General features: G+C 37.9%; 1 protein-coding gene across 1 annotated transcript in view; it reads left to right on the top strand.

Moving 5' to 3' along the window:
• The first annotated feature begins 8,362 nt into the window (after nucleotides 1-8,362).
• Nucleotides 8,363-16,430, top strand: part of ATP10B (ATPase phospholipid transporting 10B (putative)) — a 45,787-nt gene continuing 37,719 nt past the window's right edge. Inside the window, exons 1-2 of the mRNA XM_072348002.1 lie at nucleotides 8,363-8,865; nucleotides 16,110-16,314. Of these exons, the coding sequence (XP_072204103.1) occupies nucleotides 8,363-8,865; nucleotides 16,110-16,314 (708 nt within the window). The remainder of the gene's footprint in view (nucleotides 8,866-16,109; nucleotides 16,315-16,430) is intronic.

Here is a 16,430-nt window from a genome sequence, read left to right on the forward strand (position 1 = left end):
TGTTCTGACATCATTTATGTCCTGTTCTGCCTCTTCTCTTTTGGAATCAGTCAACTATTTGTTCATTATCACAATGGTTTTGCATTAATGTAAGTGATTGCAAGAAACTGCAAATCAATTAAAAAAAAAAAAAAAAAAAAAAAAAAGCCCAGGAAATCCTCAGAATGTGAAAAATGTATATTTGTTCTTTTTCATTGAGGTTTCTGATGAAGTTTCATATGAGAAATAAGAGTTTTCTGAAGTTTGAAGTTCATGTATATTATCTATATTACATATATATATATGCCAGACTTTGTATTAAATGTTGCTAGAGTTGTAGAACTTGCATGTAGACTGGGAGAGAAGGTTTTAACTGAGTGCCATTGAGATTCTGCCTAGGAAGTATCTGTACTCCAGAGTGAGGAGATGCTCAGTCAGGATGATTGCCTCTCTTAAACCCGGAATAGTCACTGCACGGAGCATTAGGGCTTTGTGGTGCTTCCCATCTGCCCATTTTTCTTGACAAGCCTTTGCCTTGCCTGATTTTCTAAAGACCACTGCAGAACAGCACATGGGTTCTTCACTGTTCCAGTTCTGCTTACTTGTGCCAATATTTAAAACAACATCCTCACTGCTGTACATCTGATATCCTGCATCATTTCTGAAGTAACTGAGTTCTTTTCTCTTGCTGTGGGTATGTGGTGTTCTGCAGGAGAAAAAATTAAAGCTTCCAAAGATTGCTTATTCACAGTTACCTTGCAAAAGCTCTGGCTTGAGTCAATGTACAAATGTAATTTGCCTTTCTCTCCATGGAGCATCATCTGTAGGCTGTTGCTGCCTGATGTCTTGCCCTGGAAAGAGAAAGAATAGCTTAACTAGTTTTAGGCACTTAGGAAAAAAATTGCAACATAAGTGCAGCAGCATTTACTCTTGAATTCCAATACTTTCCCCATCACTGCTATCCCAGCTGGCTGCCTGTCAGGACTGACTCATTTTCTTTGGAATAAGGTGGCATTCCCCAAAGTTGATGTTGTATCACTGTGGCCTGACAGGAGGAGGAAAGGGAAAGGTCATGGAGGAATAGAACTATAGAGTGAACTAGGCAGTTGGATGCTTTTCAGCAAAATTCGCCTTGATTTGACACAGTGTCAACGTTGGTCTTTTAGATTATACATATAATACCTTGTGAAGTTAAATTGTGTACAGTATTTGCTGTGGGCTTACAAAGTTGATTTTGTTTTATTATCCTGTTCTGTCTGGTTTAATTAAATGAGGATGAAGGAGAATAGGAGGAAAAAAGTAAAGAGTTTTGAAGGGAATTTTACTATTGCATCAGCTTTGAGGCCAAGGAAACCTGTGCTTTAGCAATAAGGGGAGGTAAGTTTCATGTCCCTTAACCTATCACCACCCTCAGCCAGCTGACATGGTCCTCTTACTTCACCTGGTGCTCCTGGCATTATACCTTCCTGCCAGGATTACCTTTCTAGTCTGAGTTCACAGTATCAAAAAGGCCCAAAAAGCATCATTTCTGAAAGAAGCAGAAAAAAATCTATCCTGGGATGTTACCCAGGTGCTACTGGACATTCCTTCAACAATACTGCGTGATTAGATGCTGATTAAGCTTTCCTTTGATCTTTGATTTATATGGAGCTGTGCCCTACTTCATTGGTGGTTGTTTTAGCCTTTCTGGTTTTTCTTTCCGTTTTGTATAAATAAGTAACTGTTCTCTTTGGGACACTTTAGTTTAATATTCATATTTGGAGAACTGAAATTAGAGTCAGCACATTCTGACAAAACCAGAGCTGCATAAAAGGTTTTTACATATAAAGGATCTTCTGGTCAGTTTCCAGTTCATCTTCAATTTTGTAGCTTCCTTTTGGACTTTTTCAGCATTGCTGAGTTCCCACATGAACATCTGCAACATAATTTTGATCATAAGTGCTTTATAATCATACACGCTATAAATATTAGATTGTCTTTTAGAGGCCACTTCACTTTGATTTTGAATATTAAGTGGAACAAACAAAAAATATATATATTATTCAGACAATCACTCTAATTTCAATGTCCTCATTTCTGGTCTAAAATGCAACTAAATTCTGCCATTGCCAGAGTTTGAAATACATAGTCTTCTAACTAAGTAGTATGTGAACCACTGAAAGTGCTAGCAGTAGGAGCAGAAAATGGATTGAAACACATAGAAAACTCATCTTTAACAGCAAACTCATAAGATTTCTGAATAGCTGGACAAGAGCAGAAGAGAGAACCTCCAATGTCATCAAGTCCAATCATCAACTTACCACCATGACCACCTATCTTTCTGGGAGATATAATGGCATTCACTGCCCATGTCCTGGGCATCTGTAAGGAACCTCAAGAATTTCTCATTTGAAGTCATGAAGCAAAGACTGGTCTGCTCTTTAAATCTCCAGTCAATCTTCATTCTCCGAAGTCAGATCTTGCTATTAGGCACTTTCACAAAGCACTGAGCGGGTATCTCTTCCCAGCGTTTCCTAAACTGAAAGTGGGAGTGAACAGGGTAAAATTAATAACAGTGTTGGAAGATAGTAATGTTGCAGAATCTATCTCTGCCTACATTCATAAAAAATGCAGTGGGCCTGAAAGTAGTAAGAGTAGTTCTGGACATGCTGGCAGCAGTGATACTCATTGCAGTTAGCCAGGTTATTTGTCTACCTCTTCATTTAAATGAGCAACCAATAAGAGGAGCAAAGCAAACTCCTTACTCTCAGAATGATGCTGAACACTTCATCCAGCATTGCTATTTGTGAGGTGACATCTTCCTTCTTGAATAACATCTGATAACCATCCTTGTCTGTGTGTCTTGTATGTCAGCATATGCTGAGCTCAAACCTATTTTGAAAGCAGTCTTAACAGCACAGCTGCAACCCTGTGGAAGGTTGCACTGCCTGAACATGTCTCTGTACTCTCCAGCTAAAGGAAAGTTCTGCAGTAGGCTGTATCATTCAGTCTGTCCTGGGGAAAGAGTCTTATAATTAACCTATTATTGTAAGATCTTTGGCTTTCTTCCCCACGGAAAGAGAATCCCGTTGAGACATGAAAAATGTGTCAATCTAGTATAATAATAGAATAGTGAAGCCCTGTAGTCTAATGACGCATTAGAATTATGAAAAGCTCTTTTCTGTTTATCCCACACAAACTTGCACTCAGAAACATTATGTAACTGTTAATCCATAATATATTTATCTTGTCAGTTGAAAGACAGCAGTCTGCAGTGACCAGTGTTTCTTGAATGAAACAGCCCTTTAGGGCTCCTTTTTCCATTTTCTAGCAACTTTATTTCATACTCCAATCATTATTGTTCTAATATAAAATGTTACAGCATCATTTGAGGCTGTAGCCTATATCCTGCTAATCAGTGCAATTGCCTTCCTTATTCTTCTCAGTCTCCTTTCCCTTTTCCATTGGTATTAACCATCAGTGTGACCAGGCAGGAATCTCTATTCAGTATCACCAAAAACTGGTAGAGCTCCCTAGCAGATAATTTCAAAGCAGATAAAGAACTTTGTGACCGAGGTTTCCATAATATTCAGCTCACTTAGTAAGGTTTATCTCCACAGTCAAACCTTTCCCAGAATATCTCTTTTCAGTGAGTACCACGTTGTCCACGTAGGATGCCAAGAATACAAATTGCTGCTGCATTCAATTAGGAAACACAAGAAAAGTTTTGCAATAAAAGAGTTCAGTATCAAAAGGAATTTCTATTATTTAATGCCTTCCATGCCGTACAGGCAACAGAGAAATGAAAATATCAGGTGAAAAGTTGGAAGGATATTTTCTTAACTGGATTTTTTTATAATGCCCATATCTGCATGGAGGTGCACAATACAAATATGACCTTCATGGATCAAGCATGCTTATAAATTGTTTTGCTTTCTAAGTACATATTAACCCATTATCACAATGACAACTGCTTACCACTGCAGTAGCTAATCTTTCCTCAGGTGAATACTGTTACTAGAGCTTAAATTTGCATCAATGGAGCCAGTTCCACCAAGATCTGATAGGTAGAAATTGGTCATTCTGCTCTCGCTGTAGAAGATCCCTGGGTGTTGCTGTGCAGCATGAACTCTCAATGATTTTTCTGAGCACCTAGTGAGCAAAAGTGCATAAACCTTACTTGTTTCTTGCTGTTACCATAACCCACTTCAAATGTGTTAGTGCAGTTCAGTAGTCTACATTTCCCCATCCTGTGACTGTACTGCATACATGTTTTTAAATATGGTTATGTTCTTTTTTCTTTTTTCTTTTTTTTTTTTTTTTTCCTTCTTTTTTTCCTAAAGGAAATCACGGTGCATTCAGTAATAAAGGCATTTTGGAAGAGGAAGCTGAAAGCTGAGGAGAAAAAAAGACCCAGCCTGTAATAAAGGCATAAACTCTTTCAAAGTACACTATTTTGAAATGGGTCTATTTAGACTTGCGTGAGCACGTACAGGTCTTTTCTATCTGTTTCAAACAAGGTTGGTCTTAAAAGAAGTTTAAACCAGTGAATTTAATTAAATGACCATTTGTCTAAGATTAAATATTTTATATATTTCCCACAGCCCCTTTTTTTTTTTTTTTTTTTTTTTTTTCCACATTTTCTGCTTCAACTTCACAAGGCAGCTTCTGTTCCCCAGGCTCCTGCTGCTGAGATTCTACTGTGCTTGGATTGAGCATAATAAAACACTGCTGGAGCCTGAGTGTCCTGGCCATTCGATTGCAATTGTGAATGTGTGAACAAGTCAGAAGACAAGTGTTCAATGATAACAGGATTAGTATTAGGAGATTGAATTCTTTTATCTCTCCAATGATTGTTTTAGTGCTGCTAGGCATTTTCCATTTAAATGAGATTTCTATGGAGCTTTTAGAAAACTATTATGAGAACATACAGGAGACTAAGCTGATGTTGCAGTTCATTACTAGCTGAGATTTGAGATTCAACACCTGAGTCTGTCATTTTTTAAGTGTGAAAAGAAAAAGTATTGTAAGAAAGTCTGAAACTCTTGAAGAAAAATGCCTGAATGGATTTGGTGGCAGTTTATGACTGAAGAAAACAACACAGATTTTGTCACAGAAAAGCTGTTGTTCACATCTGTTAAACTGATTTTATCTACGTTAGTTTGCTGTTATACAATACAGAAAATGGAGGTGGGCTTTCTTTTGCCCGGAGATAGAAATGGATTTTTCATTACTGAATATTTTGTTGTAACCCTTATTCCATGCATTCTCTGTGGAAAGTGCTGAGCTCAAAGGCTGAACGTGTAATGGACTGAACAGTAGCATTGTTTGTTGTTTTATACCTCTGCTTGCCAGGTACAAAGTGAATTTTCTACCAGAAGGGAATTGGCTTTCAGTCCTTGTGCATTTGTCTTTCAGCCTGACGTTCCTGCTGTGAATGGCTTTGTCGGTAGACTCAGCTTTGTACCGTTGGCAGCATCTTGGAGCCAAAAGTGCCCCCCAGACTGTGGCGGAATCAACACCTCTGCTGTTTTCTGTCAGAGACAGACTGAAACTCAACTTAAACAAGTGGAGAATTGTGTTTTCCAACAATGGGAGACAGCAGAGAAGCTGGGACCAAGCTTCTAGGCTTTATGCTGGAAATAAGATACAGACTACAAAATACACATGGCTTACTTTTTTGCCCAAAAATCTTTTTAGGCAGTTTCACAGGTAAAAGTGGCAACCATCAAATGGTATGTGAGGTATAAGAATTCTTTCTGAAACAGTGATATTTGGAGGTGAGAGAGAAGAGCTACTTCTGCAGCTACCATGTCTTTAAAATTTAGGAGAAGACTCTTTGTAAACAAATGTCATCTAATTCATACTGAAGTGGAGGCTTAAAGCAAATAAGTAGAAGGTGGTGTCCTAATCTGTGTTGTGGCCACGTTTACCGCTTCAGTACTTGAGCAGCTTTCCTTGGAAAAATTTCAAGTTGCATATCAAGATAACTGGTAGTTCCATATCCATCTCTAGAATTGATATTTCTGTTCTCTTAGATTTATACCTTCATGATTTGATCTTCCATTTTCCACACATGGAATTTTTAGTGGGTCCTTGAGTGAGTCCCAATGTGTGAATGTGAATGTGTGAATGAATGTGTGTTTTCTATACTCATCTTGTTGCATTGGTTTATTTTTTGAGAGTTGTGAGTGTTGTTGTTTTTTTTGGGGGGGGGGTATCTTGGGGGGTTGTTGTTTGGTAGGTTGTCTTTTTTCATTGGGGGGGGGTGCATAATTTTTTTTGTTTGCCTTTTGTTGGAATCTGTGATTATTTTCAAAAGTGAGTTTGTGGGAGATCATTAGAGAAGATTCAGCTCCTAGATATATATGTGTACAAATATATATATTTGTACTATATGGAAAATTAAGGTAGCTATAATATTATGACCATATAACTCACAAGCTTTTCTAAAGAAAAGAATAAGCAACTCAGTTAAATAATTGATTATTTTGGGAAAGGGTGAGGTTAGAGATGTGAAACAATTAATGCTCATGGCACGAGATTTTAATTAGGAAATTACACCTTTAATTCCTTTTTGTATCTTTCTTTACAGGCTAGCTAATGTTTATTTTCTCTTCCTGGTGGTTCTAAACTGGTTCCCACAAATGGAAGTCTTCCACAGGGAGATTACGATGATTCCTCTGATCGTGGTGCTGCTTGCCAGTATGATTAAGGATGCTACTGAAGACTATAGAAAATACCAATTCGATAAGATGATAAATTCCTCTAAAAGCAGAGTATATGACAAGTAAGTAGACCAAACCATTTATTCTCCTTGTGTTTGGTGTGTTGGAAACTGCTCATTTTGATTTTTTGCAACAATTCCTTTCCTGACCTTTTGGAGTACAGGAAGTTTGAAAGAGCTGTTATAAAAGACTTTTGTTCTGCTTCAGAAAGTGCTTCATTTATCTCACTCAGTGTCAGAGTTATCCTGAGAAGTTTTGTTTTATATCACAGATCTGTGTGCTGATACACCAGTTTTCATTCCAAGTCTCCAAACCAGTTTACCAACACACACAGTATCATGTCCCAGTAGCAGAAGGTTCCAGAGGAAGCCTGGAAAGGACCATTAGGCTTTTTTTTTTTTTTTTTTTTTTTCCTTTTAACAAACAGGAACAACATCCTTCAGAAATTTCCTGATAAAACCATTAATACAAAAATTAATAATCAACTACATTTTTGCATTCAAGGTGATGTGTAACCAGGAACTAAGCAAATTTTATAGCATTTCCAGTTACCATAGGTGATCAAAACAACACATTTTCACTCTGGAAGTGGTACAACACCCACTTGCAGTAAGCTGCGTTGTTTGCTCAGTACTGACTCAGAAGGAAGAAGTATTTTCAAGTGCAATTCTTATTGCAACATTTCGATTTCATCAGAGTTTCTTGTCTAAGTACTAATTTGACTTGAGACTACCTCACTTGTCTCTACATAACACAATAGGAGCTTTGCTTTGTAAGAAGTTTAAATGCTTGTGCCTCTTTTATTCTTTCACATCTCCTTATGCCCAAACCATAGTGGAAAAATTACTGTGTAGCTTTCTTGAAATTTAACTCTCATCTGTGCTGATTACTTTTGTGGCAAGGGCGCGAGGTCCAATAGACCGAAAGAAATGAGAGTCTGCAAGGAGAAAAGGGTGAGAGAGGTCTGGGTTTGAAAAGGAAATGGGAGTCCAGAGGCTGGTTTAACAGGGGAGGAGCATCAACCTGTGGGGCAAGCTGGGTAAACCGCTCTTAAATTGCCTATGTATATTTATAGTTCTTTATACTAGAAATTTTATATTAGTGTGTGGGGAGGGACCGGGTGCTTGCTTGTTTGTCGTAAAGTTATGAGCATGAAAGCAAATAGTAAATAGAGCAGGTTGGAAGAAACTAGTATTTTCTGTACAGAGGCTCATAGTAATCGGTTGACTTCTGTACTCAGAGCTCTGCCCTTTACCTTTGAACTTCCTGGCTTATAAAGTGATTCAGAAACACTTAAAGTGAGTGGTGAAAACTGTGTGTATGTTCTTAGTTTCGTCTGTGCAGCGCTGCAACAGAGGTACTTCATGTGAGCAGACACATGATTCCAGGGAAATACTTTGGAGCCTCCAGGCATGTAGTAACAGGAATAACAAAACATTCAGGATGTTTTTCTCATGTGTGACGTGTAGCCTTCCCAGCAAGCTTTAGGACCCAGAGCAGCTGGGTCAGGAAGATACCTGTTCACAGGCAGGTGGATGCTGGAGTCAGCGACAAGCAGCCCTGGGCTCGCAACAGCTTGAGTCTTCCCTTCACCACTTTGGAGTTTAACTGGGTTACCGAACTCTTCTAACTTTGTTAGCCTATGACTTGAGGCTACTTTTTGAGAGGACAGCAAGATGTCAAGGAGAAATTTTCTAGGCTGCTTCTCTAAGATGGTATGGAAAAAACATTTTTTCAAGGAAACCTGCTGTCAGTGCGTTGCTTCAGACACGGAACCCCAAAATGAAGTGCTGGAGAAGAGAGGAAAATTAAGGAAAAGAAGGAAGAAAAATGAAAATAAGCGAGTGATCGTCTCCAATTTGTCTTTTGGAAATATGAAATGGAAGGAAAATCCAAACAGATACTATGATTCCAATAAAATTAAGACCACAAAATACAGCATCTTGACTTTCTTCCCTAAAAACATCTATGAGCAGCTTCACCGCTTTGCCAATATTTATTTTGTGGTCATTGCACTGCTGAATTTTGTGCCAGTGGTGAACGCTTTCCAACCAGAAGTTTCTTTGATCCCTATTTGTGTTATAATGGCCATGACAGCCATTAAAGATGCTTGGGAGGACTTTCGGCGATATAAACTAGACAAAGAAATCAATCACATGAGTTGTTACATTTACAGCAGGTGAGCTTTTTTTTTTTTTTTTGCTTTTTTTTTTTTTTTAACAGCTTTTATTTTGGGAAGTGTTGACTTGAGATCTTTTATCAATTGTGAGGTTTCTTGTTTAAAGTATTAATTAATGCCTGCTAAAAAATCACAGTGATTAAGTGAAATGGTGTAAAGTTGCAATGACTAGATAACATCTGTACTTGGTCTGAGAAAAAGATGTTCCTATTTTGCTTAAATCTACTGTTCAGACTGGGAAGGAAAATATTTGTTTCATGGCTCTGCAGTGGCTATTGGCCTCATAGACATGGAGTGTTTAAATAGCTGCCAAGCCCTGAAGTTCTAAGGAATTTTCAACAGTGCTGAATTCTGTCAATACAGTGCAGAACAAGATTTGCACAAACAGTATAGCACAGAACAAGATCTTTCATGTAGATGGGTCCTTGTTTGCTTAGAGGCCACAAAACCTTTGAAAAACATAGCTAGCGCTTTGAACTGATTTCAGTTTTATACTCCAAACTGCAGGCTGCCTTCCAGTTGTGTTTTTTGGGTTTTCATTTATTTATTTATTTACTAGATTGTATGTAAAACAAAAATGCATGTAAACGTATTTTAAAAAATTGAGGTAGTAACACATACTTCTGTTTGGTCTTGTCTAAATGAATTATCTCCAAATATCTGTGACATTTTCAAAGTGTTTCATGACCTCTTAAGCTTAGGATATTTCTTGTATTAAAACTGTTATCAACGTAGAAAATAGCTTCTGCCTGCTTAAATATCACACAGGGTGCCAGCAGAGCAAAACTTATAATTTACCTGAACTTTATTTGTCATTCCTCCAGTTAATCAGCAGTGCTTTATACCATGTATGTTCTCACAAGTAGGATCTTGTAGAACTCTAACTTTCATCACAGAGTTCTGTCATTGCTGTTTCTTGCTCTAGCATGTGTTTGTCAGATTTTTATTTTCATATCCTGCTGGTTAAACAGAGAAATAATGGATTTGCTTACTTTTACCCTGACATAATGACATGTCAGAAATAAAATCTTTGCTCTTTTTGCCAGTGTATGTGGACAAGCAGGTATTTTACAAGTTTCTAAATATTGCACATCTAAGACTTTCTTTCTCTTCCACCATGAAGACTGTCAGTAATTCTAGTTCTTTGAGTAGGTACCTGAATTGCCCCTATCTTTGAGGCTGTCAGAGTTACATTAGTCCATGGAGCGATGGATTATTTCTTAAGATTTGTTAAGACCCACGTAACAGGGAATAGCAGGTGATGCAGTAGGTACTAATGAATGCATTGGCATGGAAACATTGCTTCCTCTTGACATAAAGCAATTGTGTTAATTTATATGGAAAAGACTTTTACCTTGAGTAAATGAGAATTAGGGAATACAATATAAACAAAATTTCACATTAAAGAAAAATGTACATCATAGCATTACAATGTACAAACAGATCCAGATCCAAGTTGTAGCCCTGTGTACTTTCTTATGCAGAAAGATGAGACAGCACATCTTAATATTGCTCATCCTATTCCATAGGAAGGTCTTTGATCTGTGAATAAACCTTGTGTCTTACCAGACTCTTATGGCCCAAAGCAGTGACATAAGAGAAAGAAAAATAAGGAAGCCTTCAGACTATTATTCATTCTATCTGGAAAAAGTGTTGACAATTGTGATTGCCATCAGATCTGTAGTTGCAGCTTATTATGTCATGAATAATTTTAATCAGGCTTCAAGAGCTTTTTGGGAAGCTGGTAGGTCTTGTTCTTCCTGCTAGCTGCAAAGTTGTGGAAGAGTATGATGGCTTCTAATTTTCCACCTTGTGAATCATCTGCCATAGGTAATTTTTTAACATGAGTGAAAGTCTTTTTTGGGGGACTGTGAATCTTGTTAATCTTATGACACCAAAGAATCTTTTGTAATAGAATAACTCCTCTTCCATCATAAGATGAAAATTTAATTAGATTTAAAGTATTAATCTTGGAGAGTAAATTGTCTTCATTTCAGATTTCAGTAACAAGAACTCTAGTTCCTGTTCCATAAAACATACAAAGTGTGCACTCCCTTTGCTGAAAGCCAAATGTCCTCCAAAACTTTCTTGAACACCAGAGGAAATGCTGTAACTTGTCTCCTTTCAGTATGGAGCAAGGGAAATTGAATTCAAGTAGACTGCCCTGTAAACACATTACTTCTAATTTTCTTTTCACAGAGGTCAGCTGGAATGGCTAATCTAGCCTGCTAGTCAAATGAAGGAAAAGGCACTTCAAGTAGTGTACTTAAAGAATGCTTAATTGAAAAAGGAAAAGAAAAAAAAAAAAAAAAAAAAGTAGATAAAAGAAGAAGGAAAGAAACAATAATATTAAAGTATCTTGGGAGTTTCAATACCTTAGATCTGATGTTTGATTGCAGACATTTTACTTTCTGACTAAAAGGTTTCTGTAATCATAATTTGTATACAGACTGTTGTGCTGCCAGATTACATCGCGCTAAACCTCTATATGAGAACTAAAATACACTTGCTTCTTTTCTCTTAGTCTTCTGTTAAATATACCTAGTCTGCTTTTAAACTTTTGTAGGAATGAGGCTTCTACCGCTACAATATGTGATTATCGAAGCATTTTCTAAGATATTCTGCTTTATTATCCTTCTTTAATTGCATTAAAATTCCTCAAGTGACCTGGTTTCATGCAACCCTAATTATTCTTCATCATCAACATTTAATTATAGTTTTCATGCATGTGTAATTTCTAGCATGTTCATTTTGCTACTCCCAGACAGCTTTTAGGCAAGATATGTATACGGAACACCCTTTTAATCTGTCTTGTCAGTCAGTCCCTCCGCTCCTGTTTTGGTTACTTTTCTCTGAACTCTGTTGAGTTTGTTCCTAACTGACTAACAGGGGCCGGCACTGAATGTAGTATGCAGGTCTGTAAGTGAATGCCAAACCAACAGTTACTGAAAGCTACTTAATTATTTCAGCATTCCGTGATGTTTGAGAAACCACTTGATGTATGTATGATTAACCTGTGGGCTGGGTCTGATGTTCCTCTAGGATAAAGCTGTAATGCTCTGCAAACACTCCATAACATCCTGACAGGATTTTACATCAACTTCACACTTCTAGAAAATCAAACCTAAATTTTTTCTGATTATTCTGAATAGATGTTCAGGTTCAAGATGGCAGAGCAACGTGCTTGATTGAATATGCAAAAAGAGGTTTGTGGCCAACATTTTCATTTTAAGTCTTCATCAGCAGTGCTGAGTTCTTGCTTGTTGAAGAACAATTTCTTTCTACTCTATTATTTTTGTTTTCTAACAAAGCACAACTTTAAAGACCAGGGTTCTGCTGGGGGCTTAATTGCATTCATTTTGTACACCAAGAAAAGGAATCTCAAGCTTGTGGTTTGCTTTAAGTCCTACCATCTTCCTTCTGGCAAGATGGCACTGGATTCGCTTTGGCACAGCCACATCAAGGCTTCTATATCTTGTTGGTGCTTCCTCTGAATGGCAGATGAATATCAACAATGGGGAATCTCCTGGCTTCATACCCTCAAATTGCACAGATGTTGGGGGGAATGGCTATGGATGCTTGCTAAGTTCTTTTACTGCACTGACTTCTAATAAGTGATATGGTTCTTTGATGCTGCTGATATCCAGGGAGGCTGTTTTGTCTCATGGACACCAACATGATGGCAACATGGTATAAACTAGGGATGAACTAGGATGTATGTTTTGGCTCAGGTGATACCTCCAACTCAGGAATACTGTGTAAAGTTGTGCTGTATGATGAGCTATGGGCAGGTTTCATGATCAGTTCCCCTTCAGTCTAGTGCCACCCTCAAGTTCTTAATCTGCTCCTATGTGGTCATTTTTTCAAGGTTGTTAGGGCAGCAGCTCCTAACCTTGCATTCAAAGCTTTGGAATGGTCTTTGAAAGCATAGTGTGAAGTTTTCCATTCAAAATCTGGTAAAATCTTTGACAGCATGTGATCAATTTGTATTTGCAAAAATAGACTGTAACGTTTAAATACCTGTGTAATTCCAGATGTTCATTGCATAGCACTGAGTGTGTTGGAGCATTTTTGATAAAGTGATCCTTGAGGGGGACCATTTTCAAATATAACATGCAAATGATTTTACATACAAAAAAACACAAACATTTGGATTTGCCTGTATGTTACTCTGATTTTATTTTATTTTTTGTCCGAAGTGTCTGATATTGCAGTCTGGTGGCAATTTACAGGTGAAAGGCAGAGTAACATCTTTACTACAAACTGCAAGGGAAGCTGACTAGAACTTTTAGTAATTCAGAGGAACCGGACCTACTGAGCTAGTTGGTCAATGTAACTATTAAACATGGCAAAGGTTTCTGAAGCGGCATGCATGTGGAAAACAGTTTTATTTAATCTCCTCTTGGGAGCAGCACAATATTTTCTTACTTCCTCCTATTCACCACCCCCTCCTGACCCAGTCTTTGTTTGACGTTCATTTTTATTGAATCAAAGAATGTGAAATGACTTTGTGTCAACAATAATTTATTCTTGTTCCCCAACAATTTCCAGCCACAGAAGGCTTTTCTGTATGATTCTTTCTCCCCTAAAATACCTTCATAAAATCCATTCAGTTCAGTCCTTCTCATCAGATATGACGAGTCTAATATCAAATTCTGGCAGACTTCGCTGTGACTATTCCAGGCTGTCTCTTTCCATCTGCACTACCCTCTGATGGCTGTTGTTGTGCTACCTGTTATTCCAGGGCAGCCAGGGAACGCTTTTAAGTGTGGTGGTGATAAATTGACTGGTAAAGGAGAGAAGGTAATGGAGAGACTTTCATCCTAGAGCATAACTTTGATGTGCCACAGCCCTGATGCCTTTCACCATGAGAGTCAGACTTTCAACTCTCTACCTACTGAAAATCACCACATGTTGTTATTTTATTGCATAAATATGTGTGTCTTTTTTATATGTCTCTCATCAAACCATCTTAGACTCACAAAGCTCTTGTGTTTGTTTAGCAACCAAAGCGTGACTTATGAACATTAATCAATGAATGGGAAAAGGGCAGTGTTCCCAGTTATGGGAATTACTGAAAGGAAACTGCCTCATTTGAAAGATCTTTCGGGGTAATTGGACCAACATCATTGTGGGGTGGAAGATGTTCCTTGTGCTTTTCTTCCTTTTATCATTTAATAATTCTCAGCAAAATTTTAGAAAGTCCTCATGCCATAGGGATGTTAATCTTACAGCTCCAGCTAAATCTTTTGGAGAATAGAGCTCTCTACGAAGAAAATGGGCTTTACTGAATTTTTTTGTTCACTGGGAGAGAGGGGCACCCTTCACCTGAACGTAAGCCTGGAAGACTAGCAATTCCTGAACTAAATTTTCTATGCAACAGAAAACAACTTCTTTGATCTGGAAGAGGTCATTTGGCTTTTCTGACTCACTGTCTCCTCTCTAATTAGTGTATGAACCGAACCTTGAGCCACAAGTGTAATGTAAGTTTCATTGGCTGTTACTGAAAAATTATTACAAATCTATGATTTTTGTGGTTTATTTTATTAACCCAATTTCTTTAGGCTGACGTAGAAAACAGCCAGCTGGGTAAGGCCTATCTATAGCATTTTGTGAGCAGGAAGTGTTCTATAAACAAGAGAATTGTGCAAGAGCTGACGTAGAGAGAAGTAGGATTGCCCTGCAGATGTCCTGGCAAACAGCATATGCAAACTCTATGTGACATCCAGATGTCTGGGGTAGCAAGACAGCCCATCTGCTTGTACTAAACTACTGCAATCATGCTTTAAACAAATGAGGAATTCTACCAGGAAAGCATTTGATATGGGAAGAGTTCCTTGTTGCTTAGTGGCTTTCTTACGTTAGCTTTAGCATCCGCTTTGTTGTGCAATAAATTCTCATCATGTACCTGCTTAAATATTTTTTCAAGTAGAAACTGTTCTGGAATATTTTTTTCAAAGATCAGCAACATCAGATTCACTTACAGCAAACATCTGTTCCACAGTGTGATCTTTTATATCTATTGTTGAGCAAAGGGAACAAGGATATGCATGTAAGTAGAGTCAGCAGAAAGAAGAACGAACATTCAGGAATGAAAAAACAATGTAGGAAGGAAAAATCATTGCTACAATACCATTATTTAGCAATTATTAACGACTCTCACATATAGCACCAAAGATTTTCACATAGTTATGGGAGTTTTTCTAGATTTTTTGTTCTTGTTTTGCTTTAATGAAAAGTGAATACCACTGGGAAATGCGGAGTATTTAACTGCATGTGTAACCTTTTCAGGAAGCAGTTATTTCATGTTGCTTTTAGATAAGGACGTGAGCCAGCTGCAACAGATTGCCTGACAGCATTAGGGCTGACTCCTCTTTCCCCAAGATCAGGAAAGCAGGTTAGCGCACGGTAGACTTTGGCCAGGCTCTGAAGACACACTTGGATGTGTGCCTTTGAACTCCAGCAAAACATTTTATCTGCTTCATCATGGCTCCCCTTCTCGTAATACAAGCACTTTATTGAAAGACTCTTTTCTTCAGACACTAAATGAGGATGATTCAAAACCTAAGCAAAAATGAGACTGAGTCATTACAGAAAGCCTATTACTGTGAGACTTGTAAAGTATTTTAGCATTTTCCTTCTTAAAGAGCAACATACAAGACGACAATTATTTATATTAAAAAAATAATTTCCTCATGAAGAACTGGGCAATTGCTGCCTTTACAGTTTTCCCTTTAACTAATTGTAAAGTGTATTCTGCAGTCCTCAGTGTGTTTTGATGATGAAGAGCAGCTGAGAGATCAATTACTGAAAAGGTTATTTCAAAAAGTATTGCTGTATCCCGAACCATTGAATGCCAGTTTGCTGATGAAATACTCATTTCTTTTCCTCAAACCCTAACCCCTTTTCTTTTAATGTTCATATTTCTTGTGTACTATACTTAAAAACAGTTCTGTTGGTCTGAGCTGTTGCTGTGGAGAAGATAGGCCCAGTGTTTGTGAATGAAAGAAATTGTCTTTTAGTTTCTATTTACTCCACGTGTGATGAAGATGAAGCGTGTGAGATATGGTGAAGTGGTGCTACAAAACTGTCTAAAGAACTAATTTCTAGGTGTTTTGCAGTGCCTTTTAAAAAAAATACAGCCATGTGGCACCACTGCCTTATTTTCTTTCATCAAAACCCCGCTTAGCAGGGATCCTGTCTAATGTCCCTATTCTCCCTTGACATATTTTTTGATGCCACAGGAAAGACCGTGCCTACATTGAGAAGTGCTGGAAAGATGTCCGAGTGGGAGATTTTGTGCAGCTGCAGTGTAACGAGACCATCCCAGCCGATATCCTCTTGCTGTACTCCTCTGACCAGAATGGGATCTGCCACTTGGAAATGGCCAACCTTGATGGAGAGACCAACCTTAAGCAGCGACGAGTCGTCATGGGGTTCTCCAGACAGGTAAGTCTATGAAACCAGAGTCTATGAGTTATTATGTAGATACACCGCACGCACAGAAGCCTTTACATTTAGGAAGTCTTATTACATAAGTAGAGTGGAATGCAGTTCTGACCTTG

The sequence above is a fragment of the Excalfactoria chinensis genome, chromosome 13 (genome assembly GCF_039878825.1).
Source record: "Excalfactoria chinensis isolate bCotChi1 chromosome 13, bCotChi1.hap2, whole genome shotgun sequence".
Classification (NCBI taxonomy): domain Eukaryota; kingdom Metazoa; phylum Chordata; class Aves; order Galliformes; family Phasianidae; genus Excalfactoria; species Excalfactoria chinensis.